This window comes from Bufo gargarizans, chromosome 4 (assembly GCF_014858855.1).
Source record: "Bufo gargarizans isolate SCDJY-AF-19 chromosome 4, ASM1485885v1, whole genome shotgun sequence".
NCBI lineage: Eukaryota > Metazoa > Chordata > Amphibia > Anura > Bufonidae > Bufo > Bufo gargarizans.
Window position 1 is genome coordinate 95,863,016 of NC_058083.1, and position 21,330 is coordinate 95,884,345.

At 45.0% G+C, this 21,330-nt stretch overlaps 1 protein-coding gene across 1 annotated transcript in view; it reads right to left on the bottom strand.

The window, feature by feature from the left end:
- Window positions 1-21,330, bottom strand: part of LOC122934552 (serotransferrin-B-like) — a 59,247-nt gene that overhangs the window by 25,736 nt on the left and 12,181 nt on the right. The window contains exon 7 of the mRNA XM_044290112.1: window positions 13,030-13,193. Within this exon, the coding sequence (XP_044146047.1) occupies window positions 13,030-13,193 (164 nt within the window). The remainder of the gene's footprint in view (window positions 1-13,029; window positions 13,194-21,330) is intronic.

Genomic DNA, 21,330 nt, shown 5'->3' on the forward strand with positions numbered 1-21,330 from the left:
GGTATATAATATTCAAGGTGCACATTGGGTCATTCAGAATAACTTCACACACACCCGCTACTGTGTATTTCCAAGTCTAATTCTGGCACTAAACCCATACCTGTCACCCAGCGCCTAAATACTAGGCCTCAAATTTATATCCCGCTAAATCTGTCCTTAGTGCTGTAGCTGGGCGAGTTATTTAGTGTCCGTTCAAGCACATTTCTTGTTGTGGGTTGAAATACAATTCCCAATTTAGCAATTTCATAATTTAGTGGTTTCTGCTATATCAGAGCTATTTGAAATCTATCCCTAAAAGGGTATATAATATTCAAGGTGCACATTGGGTCATTCAGAATAACTTCACACACACCCGCTACTGTGTATTTCCAAGTCTAATTCTGGCACTAAACCCATACCTGTCACCCAGCGCCTAAATACTAGGCCTCAAATTTATATCCTGCTAAATCTCTCGTTAGTGCTGTAGCTGGGCGAGTTATTTAGTGTCCGTTCAAGCACATTTCTTGTTGTGGGTTGAAATACAATTCCCAATTTAGCAATTTCATAATTTAGTCGTTTCTGCTATATCAGAGCTATTTGAAATCTATCCCTAAAAGGGTATATAATATTCAAGGTGCACATTGGGTCATTCAGAATAACTTCACACACACCCGCTACTGTGTATTTCCAAGTCTAATTCTGGCACTAAACCCATACCTGTCACCCAGCGCCTAAATACTAGGCCTCAAATTTATATCCCGCTAAATCTGTCCTTAGTGCTGTAGCTGGGCGAGTTATTTAGTGTCCGTTCAAGCACATTTCTTGTTCTGGGTTGAAATACAATTCCCAATTTAGCAATTTCATAATTTAGTCGTTTCTGCTATATCAGAGCTATTTGAAATCTATCCCTAAAAGGGTATATAATATTCAAGGTGCACATTGGGTCATTCAGAATAACTTCACACACACCCGCTACTGTGTATTTCCAAGTCTAATTCTGGCACTAAACCCATACCTGTCACCCAGCGCCTAAATACTAGGCCTCAAATTTATATCCCGCTAAATCTGTCCTTAGTGCTGTAGCTGGGCGAGTTATTTAGTGTCCGTTCAAGCACATTTCTTGTTCTGGGTTGAAATACAATTCCCAATTTAGCAATTTCATAATTTAGTGGTTTCTGCTATATCAGAGCTATTTGAAATCTATCCCTAAAAGGGTATATAATATTCAAGGTGCACATTGGGTCATTCAGAATAACTTCACACACACCCGCTACTGTGTATTTCCAAGTCTAATTCTGGCACTAAACCCATACCTGTCACCCAGCGCCTAAATACTAGGCCTCAAATTTATATCCTGCTAAATCTCTCGTTAGTGCTGTAGCTGGGCGAGTTATTTAGTGTCCGTTCAAGCACATTTCTTGTTGTGGGTTGAAATACAATTCCCAATTTAGCAATTTCATAATTTAGTCGTTTCTGCTATATCAGAGCTATTTGAAATCTATCCCTAAAAGGGTATATAATATTCAAGGTGCACATTGGGTCATTCAGAATAACTTCACACACACCCGCTACTGTGTATTTCCAAGTCTAATTCTGTCACTAAATCCATACCGGTCACCCAGCGCCTAAATACTAGGCCTCAAATTTATATCCCGCTGAATTTGAATACAATACATTGGGCCAAATAATATATTTGTTGTTGTGGTGAACCATAACAATGAGAAAAACATCTAGTAAGGGACGCGGACGTGGACATGGTCGTGGTGGTGTTAGTGGACCCTCTGGTGCTGGGAGAGGACGTGGCCGTTCTGCCACATCCACACGTCCTAGTGTACCAACTACCTCAGGTCCCAGTAGCCGCCAGAATTTACAGCGATATATGGTGGGGCCCAATGCCGTTCTAAGGATGGTAAGGCCTGAGCAGGTACAGGCATTAGTCAATTGGGTGGCCGACAGTGGATCCAGCACGTTCACATTATCTCCCACCCAGTCTTCTGCAGAAAGCGCACAGATGGCGCCTGAAAACCAACCCCATCAGTCTGTCACATCACCCCCATGCATACCAGGGAAACTGTCTCAGCCTCAAGTTATGCAGCAGTCTCTTATGCTGTTTGAAGACTCCGCTGGCAGGGTTTCCCAAGGGCATCCACCTAGCCCTTCCCCAGCGGTGAAAGACATAGAATGCCCTGACGCACAACCACTTATGTTTCCTGATGATGAGGACATGGGAATACCACCTCAGCATGTCTCTGATGATGACGAAACACAGGTGCCAACTGCTGCGTCTTTCTGCAGTGTGCAGACTGAACAGGAGGTCAGGGATCAAGACTGGGTGGAAGACGATGCAGGGGACGATGAGGTCCTAGACCCCACATGGAATGAAGGTCGTGCCACTGACTTTCACAGTTCGGAGGAAGAGGCAGTGGTGAGACCGAGCCAACAGCGTAGCAAAAGAGGGAGCAGTGGGCAAAAGCAGAACACCCGCCGCCAAGAGACTCCGCCTGCTACTGACCGCCGCCATCTGGGACCGAGCACCCCAAAGGCAGCTTCAAGGAGTTCCCTGGCATGGCACTTCTTCAAACAATGTGCTGACGACAAGACCCGAGTGGTTTGCACGCTGTGCCATCAGAGCCTGAAGCGAGGCATTAACGTTCTCAACCTGAGCACAACCTGCATGACCAGGCACCTGCATGCAAAGCATGAACTGCAGTGGAGTAAACACCTTAAAACCAAGGAAGTCACTCAGGCTCCCCCTGCTACCTCTTCTGCTGCTGCCGCCTCGGCCTATTCTGCTGCTGCCGCCTCGGCCTCTTCCTCCGCCTCTGGAGGAACGTTGGCACCTGCCGCCCAGCAAACAGGGGATGTACCACCAACACCACCACCACCACCTCCGTCACCAAGCGTCTCAACCATGTCACACGCCAGTGTTCAGCTCTCCATCTCACAAACATTTGATAGAAAGCGTAAATTCCCACCTAGCCACCCTCGATCCCTGGCCCTGAATGCCAGCATTTCTAAACTACTGGCCTATGAAATGCTGTCATTTAGGCTGGTGGACACAGACAGCTTCAAACAGCTCATGTCGCTTGCTGTCCCACAGTATGTTGTTCCCAGCCGGCACTACTTCTCCAAGAGAGCCGTGCCTTCCCTGCACAACCAAGTATCCGATAAAATCAAGTGTGCACTGCGCAACGCCATCTGTGGCAAGGTCCACCTAACCACAGATACGTGGACCAGTAAGCACGGCCAGGGACGCTATATCTCCCTAACTGCACACTGGGTAAATGTAGTGGCAGCTGGGCCCCAGGCGGAGAGCTGTTTGGCGCACGTCCTTCCGCCGCCAAGGATCGCAGGGCAACATTCTTTGCCTCCTGTTGCCACCTCCTCCTTCTCGGCTTCCTCCTCCTCTTCTTCCACCTGCTCATCCAGTCAGCCACACACCTTCACCACCAACTTCAGCACAGCCCGGGGTAAACGTCAGCAGGCCATTCTGAAACTCATATGTTTGGGGGACAGGCCCCACACCGCACAGGAGTTGTGGCGGGGTATAAAACAACAGACCGACGAGTGGTTGCTGCCGGTGAGCCTCAAACCCGGCCTGGTGGTGTGTGATAATGGGCGAAATCTCGTTGCAGCTCTGGGACTAGCCAATTTGACGCACATCCCTTGCTTGGCGCATGTGCTGAATTTGGTGGTGCAGAAGTTCATTCACAACTACCCCGACATGTCAGAGCTGCTGCATAAAGTGCGGGCCGTCTGTTCGCGCTTCCGGCGTTCACATCCTGCTGCTGCTCGCCTGTCTGCGCTACAGCGTAACTTCGGCCTTCCCGCTCACCGCCTCATATGCGACGTGCCCACCAGGTGGAACTCCACCTTGCACATGCTGGACAGACTGTGCGAGCAGCAGCAGGCCATAGTGGAGTTTCAGCTGCAGCACGCACGGGTCAGTCGCACTACAGAACAGCACCACTTCACCACCAATGACTGGGCCTCCATGCGAGACCTGTGTGCCCTGTTGCGCTGTTTCGAGTACTCCACCAACATGGCCAGTGGCGATGACACCGTTATCAGCGTTACAATACCACTTCTATGTCTCCTTGAGAAAACACTTAGGGCGATGATGGAAGAGGAGGTGGCCCAGGAGGAGGAGGAGGAGGAGGAGGAAGAGGGGTCATTTTTAGCCCTTTCAGGCCAGTCTCTTCGAAGTGACTCAGAGGGAGGTTTTTGGCAACAGCAGAGGCCAGGTACAAATGTGGCCAGCCAGGGCCCACTACTGGAGGACGAGGAGGACGAGGATGAGGAGGAGGTGGAGGAGGATGAGGATGAAGCATGGTCACAGCGGGGTGGCACCCAACGCAGCTCGGGTCCATCACTGGTGCGTGGCTGGGGGGAAAGGCAGGACGATGACGATACGCCTCCCACAGAGGACAGCTTGTCCTTACCCCTGGGCAGCCTGGCACACATGAGCGACTACATGCTGCAGTGCCTGCGCAACGACAGCAGAGTTGCCCACATTTTAACCTGTGCGGACTACTGGGTTGCCACCCTGCTGGATCCACGCTACAAAGACAATGTGCCCACCTTACTTCCTGCACTGGAGCGTGATAGGAAGATGCGCGAGTACAAGCGCACGTTGGTAGACGCGCTACTGAGAGCATTCCCAAATGTCACAGGGGAACAAGTGGAAGCCCAAGGCCAAGGCAGAGGAGGAGCAAGAGGTCGCCAAGGCAGCTGTGTCACGGCCAGCTCCTCTGAGGGCAGGGTTAGCATGGCAGAGATGTGGAAAACTTTTGTCAACACGCCACAGCTAACTGCACCACCACCTGATACGCAACGTGTTAGCAGGAGGCAACATTTCACTAACATGGTGGAACAGTACGTGTGCACACCCCTCCACGTACTGACTGATGGTTCGGCCCCATTCAACTTCTGGGTCTCTAAATTGTCCACGTGGCCAGAGCTAGCCTTTTATGCCTTGGAGGTGCTGGCCTGCCCGGCGGCCAGCGTTTTGTCTGAACGTGTATTCAGCACGGCAGGGGGCGTCATTACAGACAAACGCAGCCGCCTGTCTACAGCCAATGTGGACAAGCTGACGTTCATAAAAATGAACCAGGCATGGATCCCACAGGATCTGTCCGTCCCTTGTCCAGATTAGACATTAACTATCTCCCCTTAACCATTATATTATTGGACTCCAGGGCACTTCCTCATTCAATCCTATTTTTATTTTCATTTTACCATTATATTGCGAGGCTACCCAAAGTTGAATGAACCTATCCTGTGTCTGGGTGCCGGGGCCTAAATATATGCCAATGGACTGTTCCAATGTTGGGTGACGTGAAGCCTGATTCTCTGCTATGACATGCAGAATGATTCTCTGCTGACATGAAGCCAGATTGTCTGTTACGGGACCTCTCTCCTCTGCCTGGGTGCTGGGCCTAAATATATGCCAATGGACTGTTGCAGTGGTGGCTGACGTGAAGCCTCATTCTCTGCTATGACATGCAGACTAATTCTCTGCTGACATGAAGCCAGATTGTCTGTTACGGGACCTCTCTCCTCTGCCTGTGTGCTAGGCCTAAATATATGCCAATGGACTGTTGCAGTGGTGGCTGACGTGAAGCCTCATTCTCTGCTATGACATGCAGACTGATTCTCTGCTGACATGAAGCCAGATTGTCTGTTACGGGACCTCTCTCCTCTGCCTGTGTGCTAGGCCTAAATATATGCCAATGGACTGTTGCAGTGGTGGCTGACGTGAAGCCTCATTCTCTGCTATGACATGCAGACTAATTCTCTGCTGACATGAAGCCAGATTGTCTGTTACGGGACCTCTCTCCTCTGCCTGTGTGCTAGGCCTAAATATATGCCAATGGACTGTTGCAGTGGTGGGTGACGTGAAGCCTCATTCTCTGCTATGACATGCAGACTCTGCTGACATGAAGCCAGATTGTCTGTTACGGGACCTCCCTCCTCTGCCTGGGTGCTGGGCCTAAATATATGCCAATGGACTGTTGCAGTGGTGGCTGACGTGAAGCCTCATTCTCTGCTATGACATGCAGACTAATTCTCTGCTGACATGAAGACAGATTCTCTGTTACGGGACCTCCCTCCTCTGCCTGGGTGCTGGGCCTAAATATATGCCAATGGACTGTTGCAGTGGTGGCTGACGTGAAGCCTCATTCTCTGCTATGACATGCAGACTAATTCTCTGCTGACATGAAGCCAGATTGTCTGTTACGGGACCTCTCTCCTCTGCCTGTGTGCTAGGCCTAAATATATGCCAATGGACTGTTGCAGTGGTGGCTGACGTGAAGCCTCATTCTCTGCTATGACATGCAGACTGATTCTCTGCTGACATGAAGCCAGATCGTCTGTTACGGGACCTCTCTGCTCTGCCTGTGTGCTAGGCCTAAATATATGCCAATGGACTGTTGCAGTGGTGGGTGACGTGAAGCCTCATTCTCTGCTATGACATGCAGACTGATTCTCTGCTGTCATGAAGCCAGATTGTCTGTTACGGGACCTCTCTGCTCTGCCTGTGTGCTAGGCCTAAATATATGCCAATGGACTGTTGCAGTGGTGGCTGACGTGAAGCCTCATTCTCTGCTATGACATGCAGACTAATTCTCTGCTGACATGAAGCCAGATTGTCTGTTACGGGACCTCTCTCCTCTGCCTGGGTGCTGGGCCTAAATTTTTGACAATGGACTGTTGCAGTGGTGGCTGACGTGAAGCCTGATTCTCTGCTATGACATGCAGACTGATTCTCTGCTGACATGAAGCCAGATCCTCTGTTACGGGACCTCTCTCCTCTGCCTGTGTGTGTGCTGGGCCTAAATATATGCCAATGGACTGTTGCAGTGGTGGCTGACGTGAAGCCTCATTCTCTGCTATGACATGCAGACTGATTCTCTGCTGACATGAAGCCAGATTCTCTGTTACGGGACCTCTCTCCTCTGCCTGTGTGTGTGCTGGGCCTAAATATATGCCAATGGACTGTTGCAGTGGTGGCTGACGTGAAGCCTCATTCTCTGCTATGACATGCAGACTAATTCTCTGCTGACATGAAGCCAGATTCTCTGTTACGGGACCTCCCTCCTCTGCCTGGGTGCTGGGCCTAAATATATGCCAATGGACTGTTGCAGTGGTGGCTGACGTGAAGCCTCATTCTCTGCTATGACATGCAGACTAATTCTCTGCTGACATGAAGACAGATTCTCTGTTACGGGACCTCTCTCCTCTGCCTGGGTGCCGGGGCCTAAATATCTGAGAATGGACTGTTCCAGTGGTGGGTGACGGGAAGCCAGATTCTCTGCTATGGAACCTCTCTCCAATTGATTTTGGTTAATTTTTATTTATTTAATTTTTATTTTAATTCATTTCCCTATCCACATTTGTTTGCAGGGGATTTACCTACATGTTGCTGCCTTTTGCAGCCCTCTAGCTCTTTCCTGGGCTGTTTTACAGCCTTTTTAGTGCCGAAAAGTTCGGGTCCCCATTGACTTCAATGGGGTTCGGGTTTGGGACGAAGTTCGGATCGGGTTCGGATCCCGAACCCGAACATTTCCGGGATGTTCGGCCGAACTTCTCGAACCCGAACATCCAGGTGTTCGCTCAACTCTATTAATGAGGCTTAACAGCCCTATGACATTTTTACAAATAACTGACCATAGTATAAAATAGCAAAAGGAGTAATAGCCACCTTTCTCAAACCCCTTCTGCTCCTGTACTGACACTTCCCTATTTCCCTGCTGGACAGGTGCAAAAATGTGTTGCACATAGTTTGAGATGTTACGGGCTAGCATTATTGACAAGTATTGGCGGAGTAGGTGGTCATATAGTGAGCCATAAAGGCAAAGGTGTTTATACTCCTGGCGCCTACATATGTGATGCCACATATATTCTTTTGTATCAACTCTGTACTTGATCAGGAGTGTATGTATCAATGTTTCTTTGATTATGAAAAATTCTCTCAAAATAAAGAATTTACAAAAAAAAATGTGTTGCAGAAGTTTTTGTGATCATCCCATATTTCTGAATGGGTTTTATAGAAGTCCATGTTTGTGCAAAGATGCAACCCCATTCAGGTGTATGGAACACATTTTTTAATCAAATCAAATTTCTGCAACTAATCTACTTAATCTCGGGAGCAGAATATAAACACCTTAAGGACCCTGCCATTTTTCACCATAAGGATCAGGCCATTTTGAGCAAATCTGACCAGTGTCACTTTATGTGGTAATAACTATAAAAAGCTTTTACTTATCCAGGCAATTCTGAGATAGATTCATTTTTATTTATAAAAAAATGCCAAATTTACCAAAAAATTGAAAATATTAGCAAATTTGCTAATTTCAACTTCAAAAATAGTTATTACTTTACATTCCCCATATGTCTACTTCATGGTTGGATCATTTTGTGAATGCCATTTTATTTTTTGGGGACGTTAGAAGGCTTAGATGTTTACAAGCAAATCTTGAAAATTTCCAAAACCCAGTTTTTAAGGACCAGTTCAGGTCTGAAGTCACTTTGTGAGGCTGACATAATAGAAACCACCCAAAAATGGCCCCATTTTAGAAACTACATCCCTCGCTGTATTCAAAACTGATTTTACAAACTTTGTTAATACTTTAGGTTTTCCACAAGAATTAATGGAAAATGGAGATGAAATTTAAGAATTTAACTTTTTGGGCAGATTTTTTTTTTTTACTAACAAAGCAAGGGTTGTCTGTGAAGGTTCTCATTTATCCAGGTCATGGTATATATCTGTAAAGAATAAATCAAGGCAACTGGGCATACTGTAGATTTCTTGAAAACGTTTCACTCGTTCTTCCAACAAGCTTTCTCAATTCTGAGTGACTGTACAAAAATTCTGGGAATAAATATGTAACTGAATCCACATCTGGTAATTATACCCAGCATTGGGTCAAAGGTGTTGATTCCATTATCCTAATTGGAGTCAGTAGGTGATAAAGACTTCCCAGAAAAAGGCGTCAAAACAGCATTGTATGTGGCAGACAATAGATGTCTAACCCCCCCACTTCTATTCAAGCTTGGTCACACCTTTGAAGACAGTCAAGTACATGTTTTGGATAAGGAGGCCGATTGGTACAAACGAGGTGTGGAGGTAGCCATCTACGTAAAAATGGAGAAGCCAAGCTTGCATAGAGGTGGTGGTGGTGGTGGTGGGGGGGGGGGGGGGGTTAGACATCTATTGTCTGCCACATACAATGCTGTCTTGACACCTTTTTCTGGGAAGTCTTTATCACCTACTGACTCCAATTAGGATAATGGAATCAACACCTTTGACCCCATGCTGGGTATAATTACCAGATGTGGATTCAGTTACATATTTATTCCCAGAATTTTTGTACAGTCACTCAGAATTGAGAAAGCTCGCTGGAAGAACGAGTGAAACGTTTTCAAGAAATCCACAGTACGTCCAGTTGCCTTGATTTATTCTTTACAGATAAAGCAAGTGTTAACAGCCAAACAAAACTCAATATTTATTGCCCTGATTCTGTAGTTTACAGAAACACCCCATATGTGGTCGTAAACTGCTGTATGGGCACACAGCAGGGTGCAGAAGGAAAGGAGCGCCATATGGTTTTTGGAAAGCGTATTTCACTGGGATAATTTTAAGCTGCCATGTCACATTAGAAGACCCCCTGATGCACCCCTAGAGTAGAAACTCCCCAAAAATTACCCCATTTTGAAAACTACGGGATAAGGTGGCAGTTTTGTTGGTACTATTTTAGGGTACATATGATTTTTGGTTGTTCTACATTACTTTTTGTGAGGCAAGGTAACAAAAAACAGCTGTTTTGGCACAGTTTTTATTTTTTGTTATTTACAATGTTTATCTGACAGGTTAGATCAGTGGTCAGCAAAGTGCGGCTCGTGAGCCACAAGCGGCTCTTTAGAACCTTCAATGCGGCTCTTTGGTGTGGGCTGGTGGGTGGGCGGTCGCGCAGCCATATCGCGCCGCTCAAGCTGCTTGCAAAATGTCCGTCATGCACCTCCTGCCCCGTCTGTCTGCTCCTTCCACTTTATGAATAAGTCAGAGACAAGATAAGGAGAAAAAAGAGGGTTAGTCACTGGGCCTTCAATACGATGGTCCAGGGATAACTGCGCAGGGCGCATCTTATGCTATATATGTGTCATCCACAAATATCCCCCATAAGTGCGTCATCCACAGATATCCCCCATAAGTGCGTCATCCACAGATATCCCCCATAAGTGCGTCATCCACAGATATCCCCCATAAGTGCGTCATCCACATTACATCCACATCTACAGACAAGTTTAATAAAAGTAAAAAATGATAAAGATAAAATGAAATAATAATCAAGATCCAAATAAAAGAAAGTACATATAAAAGTATGTAAAAACACACTCTGGGCTCATGCCCACGAATGTAAGGGCGCCGTGCCTATGCTGCGGACCGCAAATAGCGGTCCGCAATGCACGGACACAGACCATGGGGCAGCTGCATGAGGATCGCGGACCCAATCACTTGAATGGGGTTCACGATCCGCATCCGAATGCCCGCACACGCAAAAAAGTAGCGCATGCTGAAGTGAATGGGTCCATGATGCGGGCTGCACACAAAAAAGTAGTGCATGCGCTACTTTTTTGCGGTGCGGAGGCACAGCCAGAAGCACCACGGAAGCACTCTGTAGCACTCATATCCCGGATCCTGGACCCATTGAAGTGAATGGGTCCTTGATGCGGGCTGCACACGGCCAGTGTCCGTGTATTGCGGACCCGTCGTATGCGGCCTGCAATATGGCAACAGCGGGCACACGGTCGTGTGCATGAACCCTAATAGTCCTCACTGGTACTGTTGACGCAATATTTTAGGTTTTAAAAATGTGGCTCTGGAAAGAAATTTCAATCGTGGTTTTGGCGATATTTGGCTCAGTTGACAAAAAAGTTTGCCCACCACTGGGTTAGATCATGTGGTATTTTTATAGAGCAGGTTGTTACAGACATGACAATGCCAAATATGACTACTTTTTTTGTTTGTTTGTTTCAGTTTTACATAGTAAAGGATTTTTTGTGTCTCCATATTCTGACATAGTTTCTTTTTATGCAGGGGCTCATTTTTTTCATTATGAGATGATGGTTTGATTGGTACTATTTTAGGGTCCATATGACTTTTTGATCGCTTGCTATTACACTTTTTGTGATGTAAGGTGATAAAAAATGTTGTTTTTTTTACACTTTTTTTTACAGTGTTCACTAGACGGGTTAGCTAATGTGATATTTTTATATAGCAGGTTGTTACAGACACAGTGATACCTAATATGGCCTCTGTACATGCCGGGCCCCAAGGCCTTGGAATGGCTTGGGGCTGACATGGCAACGATCGGGCCCCTGCCACCGCAGCGCGGGGACCCGATGGCTAAGGAGAGGGAGCGCAAACCTCCCATATGCAGCGGTCAGCGCTGACTGTGGCATATGAGGGGTAATCCACCAGCATCGGCATTATCACCAATGCTGGTGGATGCAGAAGGGATCTGGCTGTCAGTAACAGCCGGATCCGTGCTGCAGATCGCGGCACCGCACGTTGGGGGGAGGAAGGACTGCAGGACAAGAATGCTCGTCCTGGGGCGCAAAGTACCGGCCTTTTAGGACGAGCATTCTCGTCCAAGGTCCTGGAGGGGTTAATTACAAATCCCTAGGATAGGTCATCAGTTAAAGAACATAACAGCACTTTCAAAGCTCTAAATGCAAAATCTATATATTAACTAATACCATATTGGATATAATAAAAAATGAGGTTCTTAGCAAATACATTTTGATCAAAAAATATCTGAGCCCACCTACCCCAGCAAGATAACCTCATTCCAGACCGAAACGTAATCTGTTTAATATATATCTCTAGGCCAGTGGGCATCTACATTCAGGAGAGCCGAACCTGTACATATACTGTGTTGCTACTTGTTAACTGTGTGTGCATTTAAAGAGTCACATAATTTCATTTAATAAAGAATGGTGTAACTATCAAATTTCTAAATCAATTTATTAAAAAATATCTGCCTGCATCCACCTGAAAATAACTGTAAAGTCATTGCCACTAGGGGTCTCACTTCCACCTAACTTGAAGTCCACTGTCTGTTGTCAGGCAAGATCCATCCCTGGAGAGACTCAGAAGACAGCAGAGAGGAAGTGGGGACATGTCAGATCTAGCTGAGCTTCTGAGCCTGATAAAAATAACTGCTTCTACACTGCTTCTGAAGATCACAGGAACCTCCTGTGTGTCTGTGAGTGTGATTTATCCCTCCTTATTAGCTTTCTGAGGTTCCTAAAAGAAACCAAACATAGAAGCAAGGGGAAGTGAGGTCATGCAGTACTGGAACATTCAAAATAAGGGAGACACCAACTGCTTGTGAAATGCATCTAGCTGTGCTGCTGAAGCAGGGAATAATTTGGATGAAAGAGACTTTAGGGAAGCCCAAATATAATTACTCCTTCACAGCTATAATTGTACAAAGAAGCACCCATTATGCAAACTTATTTTTTTTAAACTCCGGTATGCTTTAAGCTTCCAATGAGGAAGAGGATAGCTTAGGGAAGATCACCCACACCTGATCGTTGGGGGTTTCACATTGTGCACTGCCACCAATAAGCTGTTTGAAGAGACTAGGGTGCACCAGTGAGCATTGTGTCCTTTTTGCAGCATACCAGACACAGTGCAGGGCGATGTATAATGGATATGCTTGGTATTTGCTGCCCAGGCCCATTCACTTTGTTGGGACTGAGCTGAATATAGGCCATGTTATCGATAAACGTGACATCACTGGCCTAGGAAATGGATGCAGCACTCATTGGAGCATGCAACTTCTTCAAACATCTGATTGGCAGGGGTGCCAGGCGTCTGACGCCACCATTCATATATTGATGACCTATATGGAGGATAGGTCATCAATATCTAATTGGTGGGGTCAAACCCCTTTAAACTCTTCAGAGGTAGTGACATAGAAATGTTTTTTCTTCTTCTATCCCATAATTACCGTAAAGTTATATTTTACTTTATTTTACCTGAGCGCTTTGGAAAAAGGCCACAATATCCATAGTCTTGTCTCCAGTATTCCTGGTCACCACAGCATTGACTGGAACTCGTGCCAGATTGCACTGTTTGTATTGGTAGATTGATTTTCTGGTATTGTCAGGGCAGAGTAATTGAAAGTTCTTACCGAGTTCAGCTGAAAAACAGGGTTTTACAAGTGATATTTCCAGACACTATGCACTTTGATGTATTAATGGGGCATGGGTTGATTAGTCACATAGCCATATCACAGCAGCAGCACCCTGATACACCCAACACACTGGTTCTGAACTGAACTTAGGTCACCATATACTAGTATTGGAACAGAAAACCCAGCTGAAACCTACAGGTGCAAGAAAAAGTAAGTGACGCTTTGGAATGACCTTACCACTTACTGATAAAACGTGGTCTAATTGTTATCTATAGAACAATTACAGACAATTACTAATGCAAACAGTTGAAAAATTGATTTCTCTTAATGAGCAGATAAAGTCCACAGTGCAGCAGGGAAAAATGTAAATGAACCATTGAATGGAAAAACCTGTAGATCATCATAAGCAGCAATCACCTCCACTAAACACTTCCTTAAAGAGAACCTGTCACCGCCCCTGACATGCCTGTTTGAACAGCTTCATGCATTCCCTATTTAATAACAATCCTGGAGCATCTATTCTTATGGCTTTATGTTGTGCCATTCCTTTATTATTCTTGCTAGAAGTTATGAATTACTAGCAGTCTGCAGTAAGGGTACAGAGGGGAGGTAACCAGTTGGGTGTGTGTACCTGCACAGTCTGACAAAGGCAGCTCTGATTGGATAGAGTGAGATACAGTGCAGGGACCCACCCCCAACTGGTACCACCCCTCTGTACCCTTACTGCAGACTGCTAGTAAAACATGCATAACTTCTAGTAAAAATAATAAAGGAATGGCATAACATAGAGTCATAAGTCTAGATTCTCCAGCATTGTTTTTACATTAAGGAATGCATGAAGCTATTAAAACAGGCATGTCAGGAGTGGGGAAAGGTTCTCTTTAAGCTGCATATAAAATTGCTGAGAAGGAATTTTGGACCTTCTTCCCAGAAATGTTCTTCAGTTCATCAATATCTGGGAAGCCTTGCATCCACAGCCGGCTTCATGTTACGCCACAGTGTTTCAATAGGTTTAAAGTAGACCTGTCATCGTAACTACTTGCATTCCCCATGTACAGTAATAACAATTCTCGAACATCTCTGTAGAGATGAGCGAAGTTTTGAAAAATTAGATTTGGCGGCTTTGCCGAACTTTGTTAAGAGATTTGATTATTTACTAATTGCTTTGTAACAAATTGCCTTCCATTTTTGGAGCAGGTGCAATGACCGGGAACAGCAGCCACACATACAGTACCCCCCGTCATTTAACCCTTAGGTGCAGCGTTCATGCTGACCCCTGTATTTGAGACTCATTCAGGTCTTCAGAGATTAATCCCGGATTAATAAAAAATAAAAAAATTATTATACTCACTTCATCCACTTGATCGTGGAAAGGTAATTTGCTCCTGTCTTGATAGAAGAAAACACGCCAAAGGACCTGTGAAGAGTGTGAAGACGTCATCACATGATCACGTTGGTCTTGCACGGTGTCATCACTGATGACGTAACCATGCGCTGCCAGCGTGATCATGTGTTGATGATGAAGAGGCTGTCTGCAAAAGGACTTGCGGCGAAGACATCAAGTGAATTAGGTGACTATAATTTTTTTTCACTTTTAGCCACCATTTTAAGAAAAATGTATTCATTACCACGAAGCGTGAGGAAATTTGGCTTTGTGGCAAATCAAATTTTTCCTTAAATTCAGATCGAAGTCCACTTTGGATACTTCAATGTGCCATTGCTTTATTATTTCAACTAGAAGTTTATTAATGGTATGTCAGCAGCTTGCGGTAAAGGTACAGGTACAGATGGGTGTTACCAGTTGGGGGTTTTGTCTCTGCACAGCCTGACACCAGCAGCACTGATTGGTAAGACTCAGACATACCATTTACTGGTTACACCCAGCAGTACCTTTACTTCAGACTGCTGGCAAATTTATTTGTAAACTTCTAGTAGGAATAATACAGGAATTGTACAAAATAGAGTCAAGAATAGATGCTTCTGAATTGGTATTACATGTCAAATGTAAATAGTTACTAAGGCTACTTTCACACTTACGGCAGAGTGATCCGGCAAGCAGTTCCGTCGCCGCAACTGCCTGCCAGATCAGGCAATCTGCATGCAAACGGACAGCATTTGTAGACGGATCCGGATGCGGATCCATCTTACGAAATCATTGCAAGAAGTCAGTTTGTAATACAGACAAACGGATCCATTTCTTTTTTTTTTCCAGATTTTTAAAGGTCTGCGCATGTGCAGACCGATAGGATGGATCCGGCATTGCGGTACTTTTAATGCTGGATCTGGCACTAATACATTTCAATGTAAATTAATGCCAGATCCGGCATTCCGGCAAGTGTTACGGAATTTTGGACGGAGATAAAACCGCAGCATGCTGCGGTATTATCTCCATCCTGAAAAGTCAAAAAGACTGAACTGAAGACATCCTGATGGATCCTGAATGGATTTCTCTCCATTCAGAATGCATGGGGATAAAACTGATCAGTTATTTTCCGGTATTGAGCCCCTAGGACGGAACTCTATGCCGGAAAAGAAAAACGCTAGTGTGAAAGTACCCTTAAACTAACTTGTCAGGAGAGGTGAAAGGTCCTTTTAAGATCAGGACTCTGATATGAATATTCAAAAACACAAACCACTTCTCTTTCAACCATTCTTTAGTTGATTAACGTGTGCGTGTTGAGTCATTTACTTGTTACATCACCTACCAATTTTGTCTCATCCGTCCATAGAGCATTTTACTGGAAGCCTTATGGAATATCCAGGTGGTCTTGGGAAAACATGAAAGTGGCCAAAATGTTTTTTTTTGGAAAGCATTGGCTTTTGTTTTGTGATCTCCAGTCCAGTGTTTTTCTGGCTTTCTTGGGATTGTTTATTGTGCTTTTTGAATGATCTTAACAGAATGACTACTCCTAGGGAGAGTAGAAACAGTCCAGATTTTTTTCCATTTGGAGATAATTTGTCGACTCGTGGATTGATGTACACCCAGGTCTCTAGCAATGCATTGTAGACCTTCACGTGTGTCTATAACCTGTCTTCTGCAGTCTTATGAACGTTGTTTGCATTAAGGGATGGTTCACAACAGCCAATGATGAGAAGAACAGATTTGTAAGAAACAAAACTTTGTGTGCCTTTATTTAAAGAAGACCCGTCACCACAAAATTTAATGAAATCTAAAAGCAGCATGTTATAGAGCAGGAGGAGCTGAGCAGATGATATGTAGTTTAATGGGGGGGAAAAATCAGTCACTGATAACCCCTCCCTCCTGTACCGATAGCTCTTCACAGGAGGTGCAACAAGCAGAGATATAAATGTATAAATTACAAGTTTTACAGAATCTTTTCCCACAAAACTATACATCCATCTGCTCAGCTCCTCCTGCTCTATAACATGCTGCTTTCAGATTGCATTGCATTTTGTAGTGACAGGTTCTCCTATAAAACCCTTACTTAACCACTTCAGCCCCGCTAGGTGAAACCCCCTTCATGACCAGAGCACTTTTTACACTTCGGCACTACACTCCTTTCACCGTTTATCGCTCGGTCATGCAACTTACCACCCAAATGAATTTTACCTCCTTTTCTTCTCACTAATGGAGCTTTCATTTGGTGGTATTTTATTGCTGCTGACATTTTTACTTTTTTTGTTATTAATCAAAATGTAACGATTTTTTTGCAAAAAAATGACATTTTTCACTTTCAGCTGTAAAATTTTGCAAAAAAAGACATCCATATATAAATTTTTCGCCAAATTTATTGTTCTACATGTCTTTGATAAAAAAAAAATGTTTGGGCAAAAAAAAAATGGTTTGGGTAAAAGTTATAGCATTTACAAACTATGGTACAAAAATGTGAATTTCCGCTTTTTGAAACAGCTCTAACTTTCTGAGCACCTGTCATGATTCCTGAGGTTCTACAATGCCCAAACAGTAGAAAACCCCCACAAATGACCCCATTTCGGAAAGTAGACACCCTAAGGTATTCGCTGATGGGCATAGTGAGTTCATAGAACTTTTTATTTTTTGTCACAAGTTAGCGGAAAATGATGATGATTTTATTTATTTATTTTTTTCTTACAAAGTCTCATATTCCACTAACTTGCGACAAAAAATAAAAAATTCTAGGAACTCGCCATGCCCCTCACGGAATACCTTGGGGTGTCTTCTTTCCAAAATGGGGTCACTTGTGGCGTAGTTATACTGCCCTGGCAATTTAGGGGCCCAAATGTGTGAGAAGAACTTTGCAATCAAAATGTGTAAAAAATGACCGGTGAAATCCAAAAGGTGCACTTTGGAATATGTGCCCCTTTGCCCACCTTGGCAGCAAAAAAAGTGTCACACATCTGGTATCGCCGTAATCAGGAGAAGTTGGGGAATGTGTTTTGGGGTGTCATTTTACATATACCCATGCTGGGTGAGAAAAATATCTTGGTCAAATGCCAACTTTGTATAAAAAAATGGGAAAAGTTGTCTTTTGCCAAGATATTTCTCTCATCCAGCATGGGTATATGTAAAATGACACCCCAAAACACATTCCCCAACTTCTCCTGAGTACGGCGATACCAGATGTGTCACACTTTTTTGCTGCCAAGGTGGGCAAAGGGGCACATATTCCAAAGTGCACCTTTCAGATTTTGCAGGCCATTTTTTACACATTTTGATTGCAAGGTACTTCTCACACATTTGGGCCCCTAAATTGCCAGGGCAGTATAACTACGCCACAAGTGACCCCATTTTGGAAAGAAGACACCCCAAGGTATTCCGTGAGGGGCATGGCGAGTTCCTAGAATTTTTTATTTTTTGTCACAAGTTAGCGGAAAATGATGATTTTTTATTTTTTATCTTTTTTCCTTACAAAGTCTCATATTCCACTAACTTGCGACAAAAAATAAAAAATTCTAGGAACTCGCCATGCCCCTCACGGAATACCTTGGGGTGTCTTCTTTCCAAAATGGGGTCATTTGTGACGTAGTTATACTGCCCTGGCAATTTAGGGGCCCAAATGTGTGAGAAGTACTTTGCAATCAAAATCTGTAAAAAATGACCGGTGAAATCCGAAAGATGCACTTTGGAATGTGTGCCCCTTTGCCCACCTTGGCATCAAAAAAGTGTCACACATCTGGTATCGCCGTACTCAGGAGAAGTTGGGGAATGTGTTTTGGGGTGTCATTTTACATATACCCATGCTGGGTGAGAGAAATATCTTGGCAAAAGACAACTTTTCCCATTTTTTTATACAAAGTTGGCATTTGACCAAGATATTTTTCTCACCCAGCATGGGTATATGTAAAATGAGACCCCAAAACACATTGCCCAACTTCTCCTGAGTACGGCGATACCAGATGTGTCACACTTTTTTGCTGCCAAGGTGGGCAAAGGGGCACATATTCCAAAGTGCACCTTTCGGATTTTGCAGGGCATTTTTTACACATTTTGATTGCAAAGTTCTTCTCACACATTTGGGCCCCTAAATTGCCAGGGCAGTATAACTACGCCACAAGTGACCCCATTTTGGAAAGAAGACACCCCAAGGTATTCCGTGAGGGGCATGGCGAGTTCCTAGAATTTTTTATTTTTTGTCGCAAGTTAGTGGAATATGAGACTTTGTAAGGAAAAAAGAAAAAAAAAGAAAAATCATAATTTTCCGCTAACTTGTGACAAAAAATAAAAAATTCTAGGAACTCGCCGTGCCCCTCACGGAATACCTTGGGGTGTCTTCTTTCCAAAATGGGGTCACTTGTGGCGTAGTTATACTGCCCTGGCAATTTAGGGGCCCAAATGTGTAAGAAGTACCTTGCAATCAAAATGTGTAAAAAATGGCCTGCGAAATCCGAAAGGTGCCCCTTTGCCCACCTTGGCTGCAAAAAAGTGTCACACATGTGGTATCGCCGTACTCAGGAGAAGTTGGGTAATGTGTTTTGGGGGGTCATTTTACATATACCCATGCTGGGTGAGAGAAATATCTTGGCAAAAGACAACTTTTCCCATTTTTTTATACAAAGTTGGCATTTGACCAAGATATTTTTCTCACCCAGCATGGGTATATGTAAAATGACACCCCAAAACACATTGCCCAACTTCTCCTGAGTACGGCGATACCACATGTGTGACACTTTTTTGCAGCCTAGATGCGCAAAGGGGCCCAAATTCCTTTTAGGAGGGCATTTTTAGACATTTGGATCCCAGACTTCTTCTCACACTTTCGGGCCCCTAAAAAGCCAGGGCAGTATAAATACCCCACATGTGACCCCACTTTGGAAAGAAGACACCCCAAGGTATTCAATGAGGGGCATGGCGAGTTCCTAGAATTTTTTTTTTTTTTTGCATAAGTTAGCGGATATTGATTTATTTTTGTTTTTTTCTCACAAAGTCTCACTTTCCGCTAACTTAGGACAAAAATTTCAATCTTTCATGGACTCAATATGCCCCTCACGGAATACCTTGGGGTGTCTTCTTTCCGAAATGGGGTCACATGTGGGGTATTTATACTGCCCTGGCTTTTTAGGGGCCCTAAAGCGTGAGAAGAAGTCTGGAATATAAATGTCTAAAAATGTTTACGCATTTGGATTCCGTGAGGGGTATGGTGAGTTCATGTGAGATTTTATTTTTTGACACAAGTTAGTAGAATATGAGACTTTGTAAGAAAAAACAAAAACAAACAAAAAATTTCCGCTAACTTGTGCCAAAAAAAATGTCTGAATGGAGCCTTACCAGGGGGGGGGGGGTGATCAATGACAGGGGGGTGATCACCCATATAGACTCCCTGATCACCCCGTCATTGATCACCCCCCTGTCACTGATCACCCCCCCTGTAAGGCTCCATTCAGACATCCGCATGATTTTTTACGGATCCATGGATACATGGATCGGATCCACAGAACGCATGCGGACGTCTGAATGGAGCCTTACAGGGGGGTTATCAATGACAGGGGGTGATCAGGGTAATCAGGGTGATCACCCCCCTGTCACTGATCACCCCCCCTGTAAGGCTCCATTCAGACATCCTCATGATTTTTTACGGATCCATGGATACATGGATCGGATCCACAAAACGCATGCGGACGTCTGAATGGAGCCTTACAGGGGGGTTATCAATGACAGGGGGGTGATCAGGGAGTGTATATGGGTGATCACCCGCCTGTCATTGATCACCCCCTGTAAGGCTCCATTCAGACGTCCGCATGTGTTTTGCGGATCCGATCCATGTATCCATGGATCCGTAAAAATCATGCGGACGTCTGAATGGAGCCTTACAGGGGAGTGATCAATGACAGGGGGGTGATCAGGGAGTGTATATGGGTGATCACCCGCCTGTCATTGATCACCCCCCTGTAAGGCTCCATTCAGACGTCCGTATGCTTTTTGCGGATCCGATCCATGTATCCGTGGATCCGTAAAAATCATACGGACATCTGAATGGAGCCTTACAGGGGGGTTATCAATGACAGGGGGTGATCAGGGTAATCAGGGTGATCACCCCCCTGTCACTGATCACCCCCCCTGTAAGGCTCCATTCAGACATCTGCATGATTTTTTACGGATCCATGGATCCATGGATCGGATCCACAAAACGCATGCGGATGTCTGAATGGAGCCTTACAGGGGGGTTATCAATGACAGGGGGTGATCAGGGTAATCAGGGTGATCACCCCCCTGTCACTGATCACCCCCCCTGTAAGGCTCCATTCAGACATCCGCATGATTTTTTACGGATCCATGGATACATGGATCGGATCCACAAAACGCATGCGGACGTCTGAATGGAGCCTTACAGGGGGGTTATCAATGACAGGGGGTGATCAGGGTGATCACCCCCCTGTCACTGATCACCCCCCCTGTAAGGCTCCATTCAGACATCCGCATGATTTTTTACGGATCCATGGATCGGATCCACAGAACGCATGCGGACGTCTGAATGGAGCCTTACAGGGGGGTTATCAATGACAGGGGGTGATCAGGGTAATCACCCCCTGTCACTGATCACCCCCCCTGTAAGGCTCCATTCAGACATCCGCATGATTTTTTACGGATCCATGGATACATGGATCGGATCCACAAAACGCATGCGGACGTCTGAATGGAGCCTTACAGGGGGGTTATCAATGACAGGGGGGTGATCAGGGAGTGTATATGGGTGATCACCCGCCT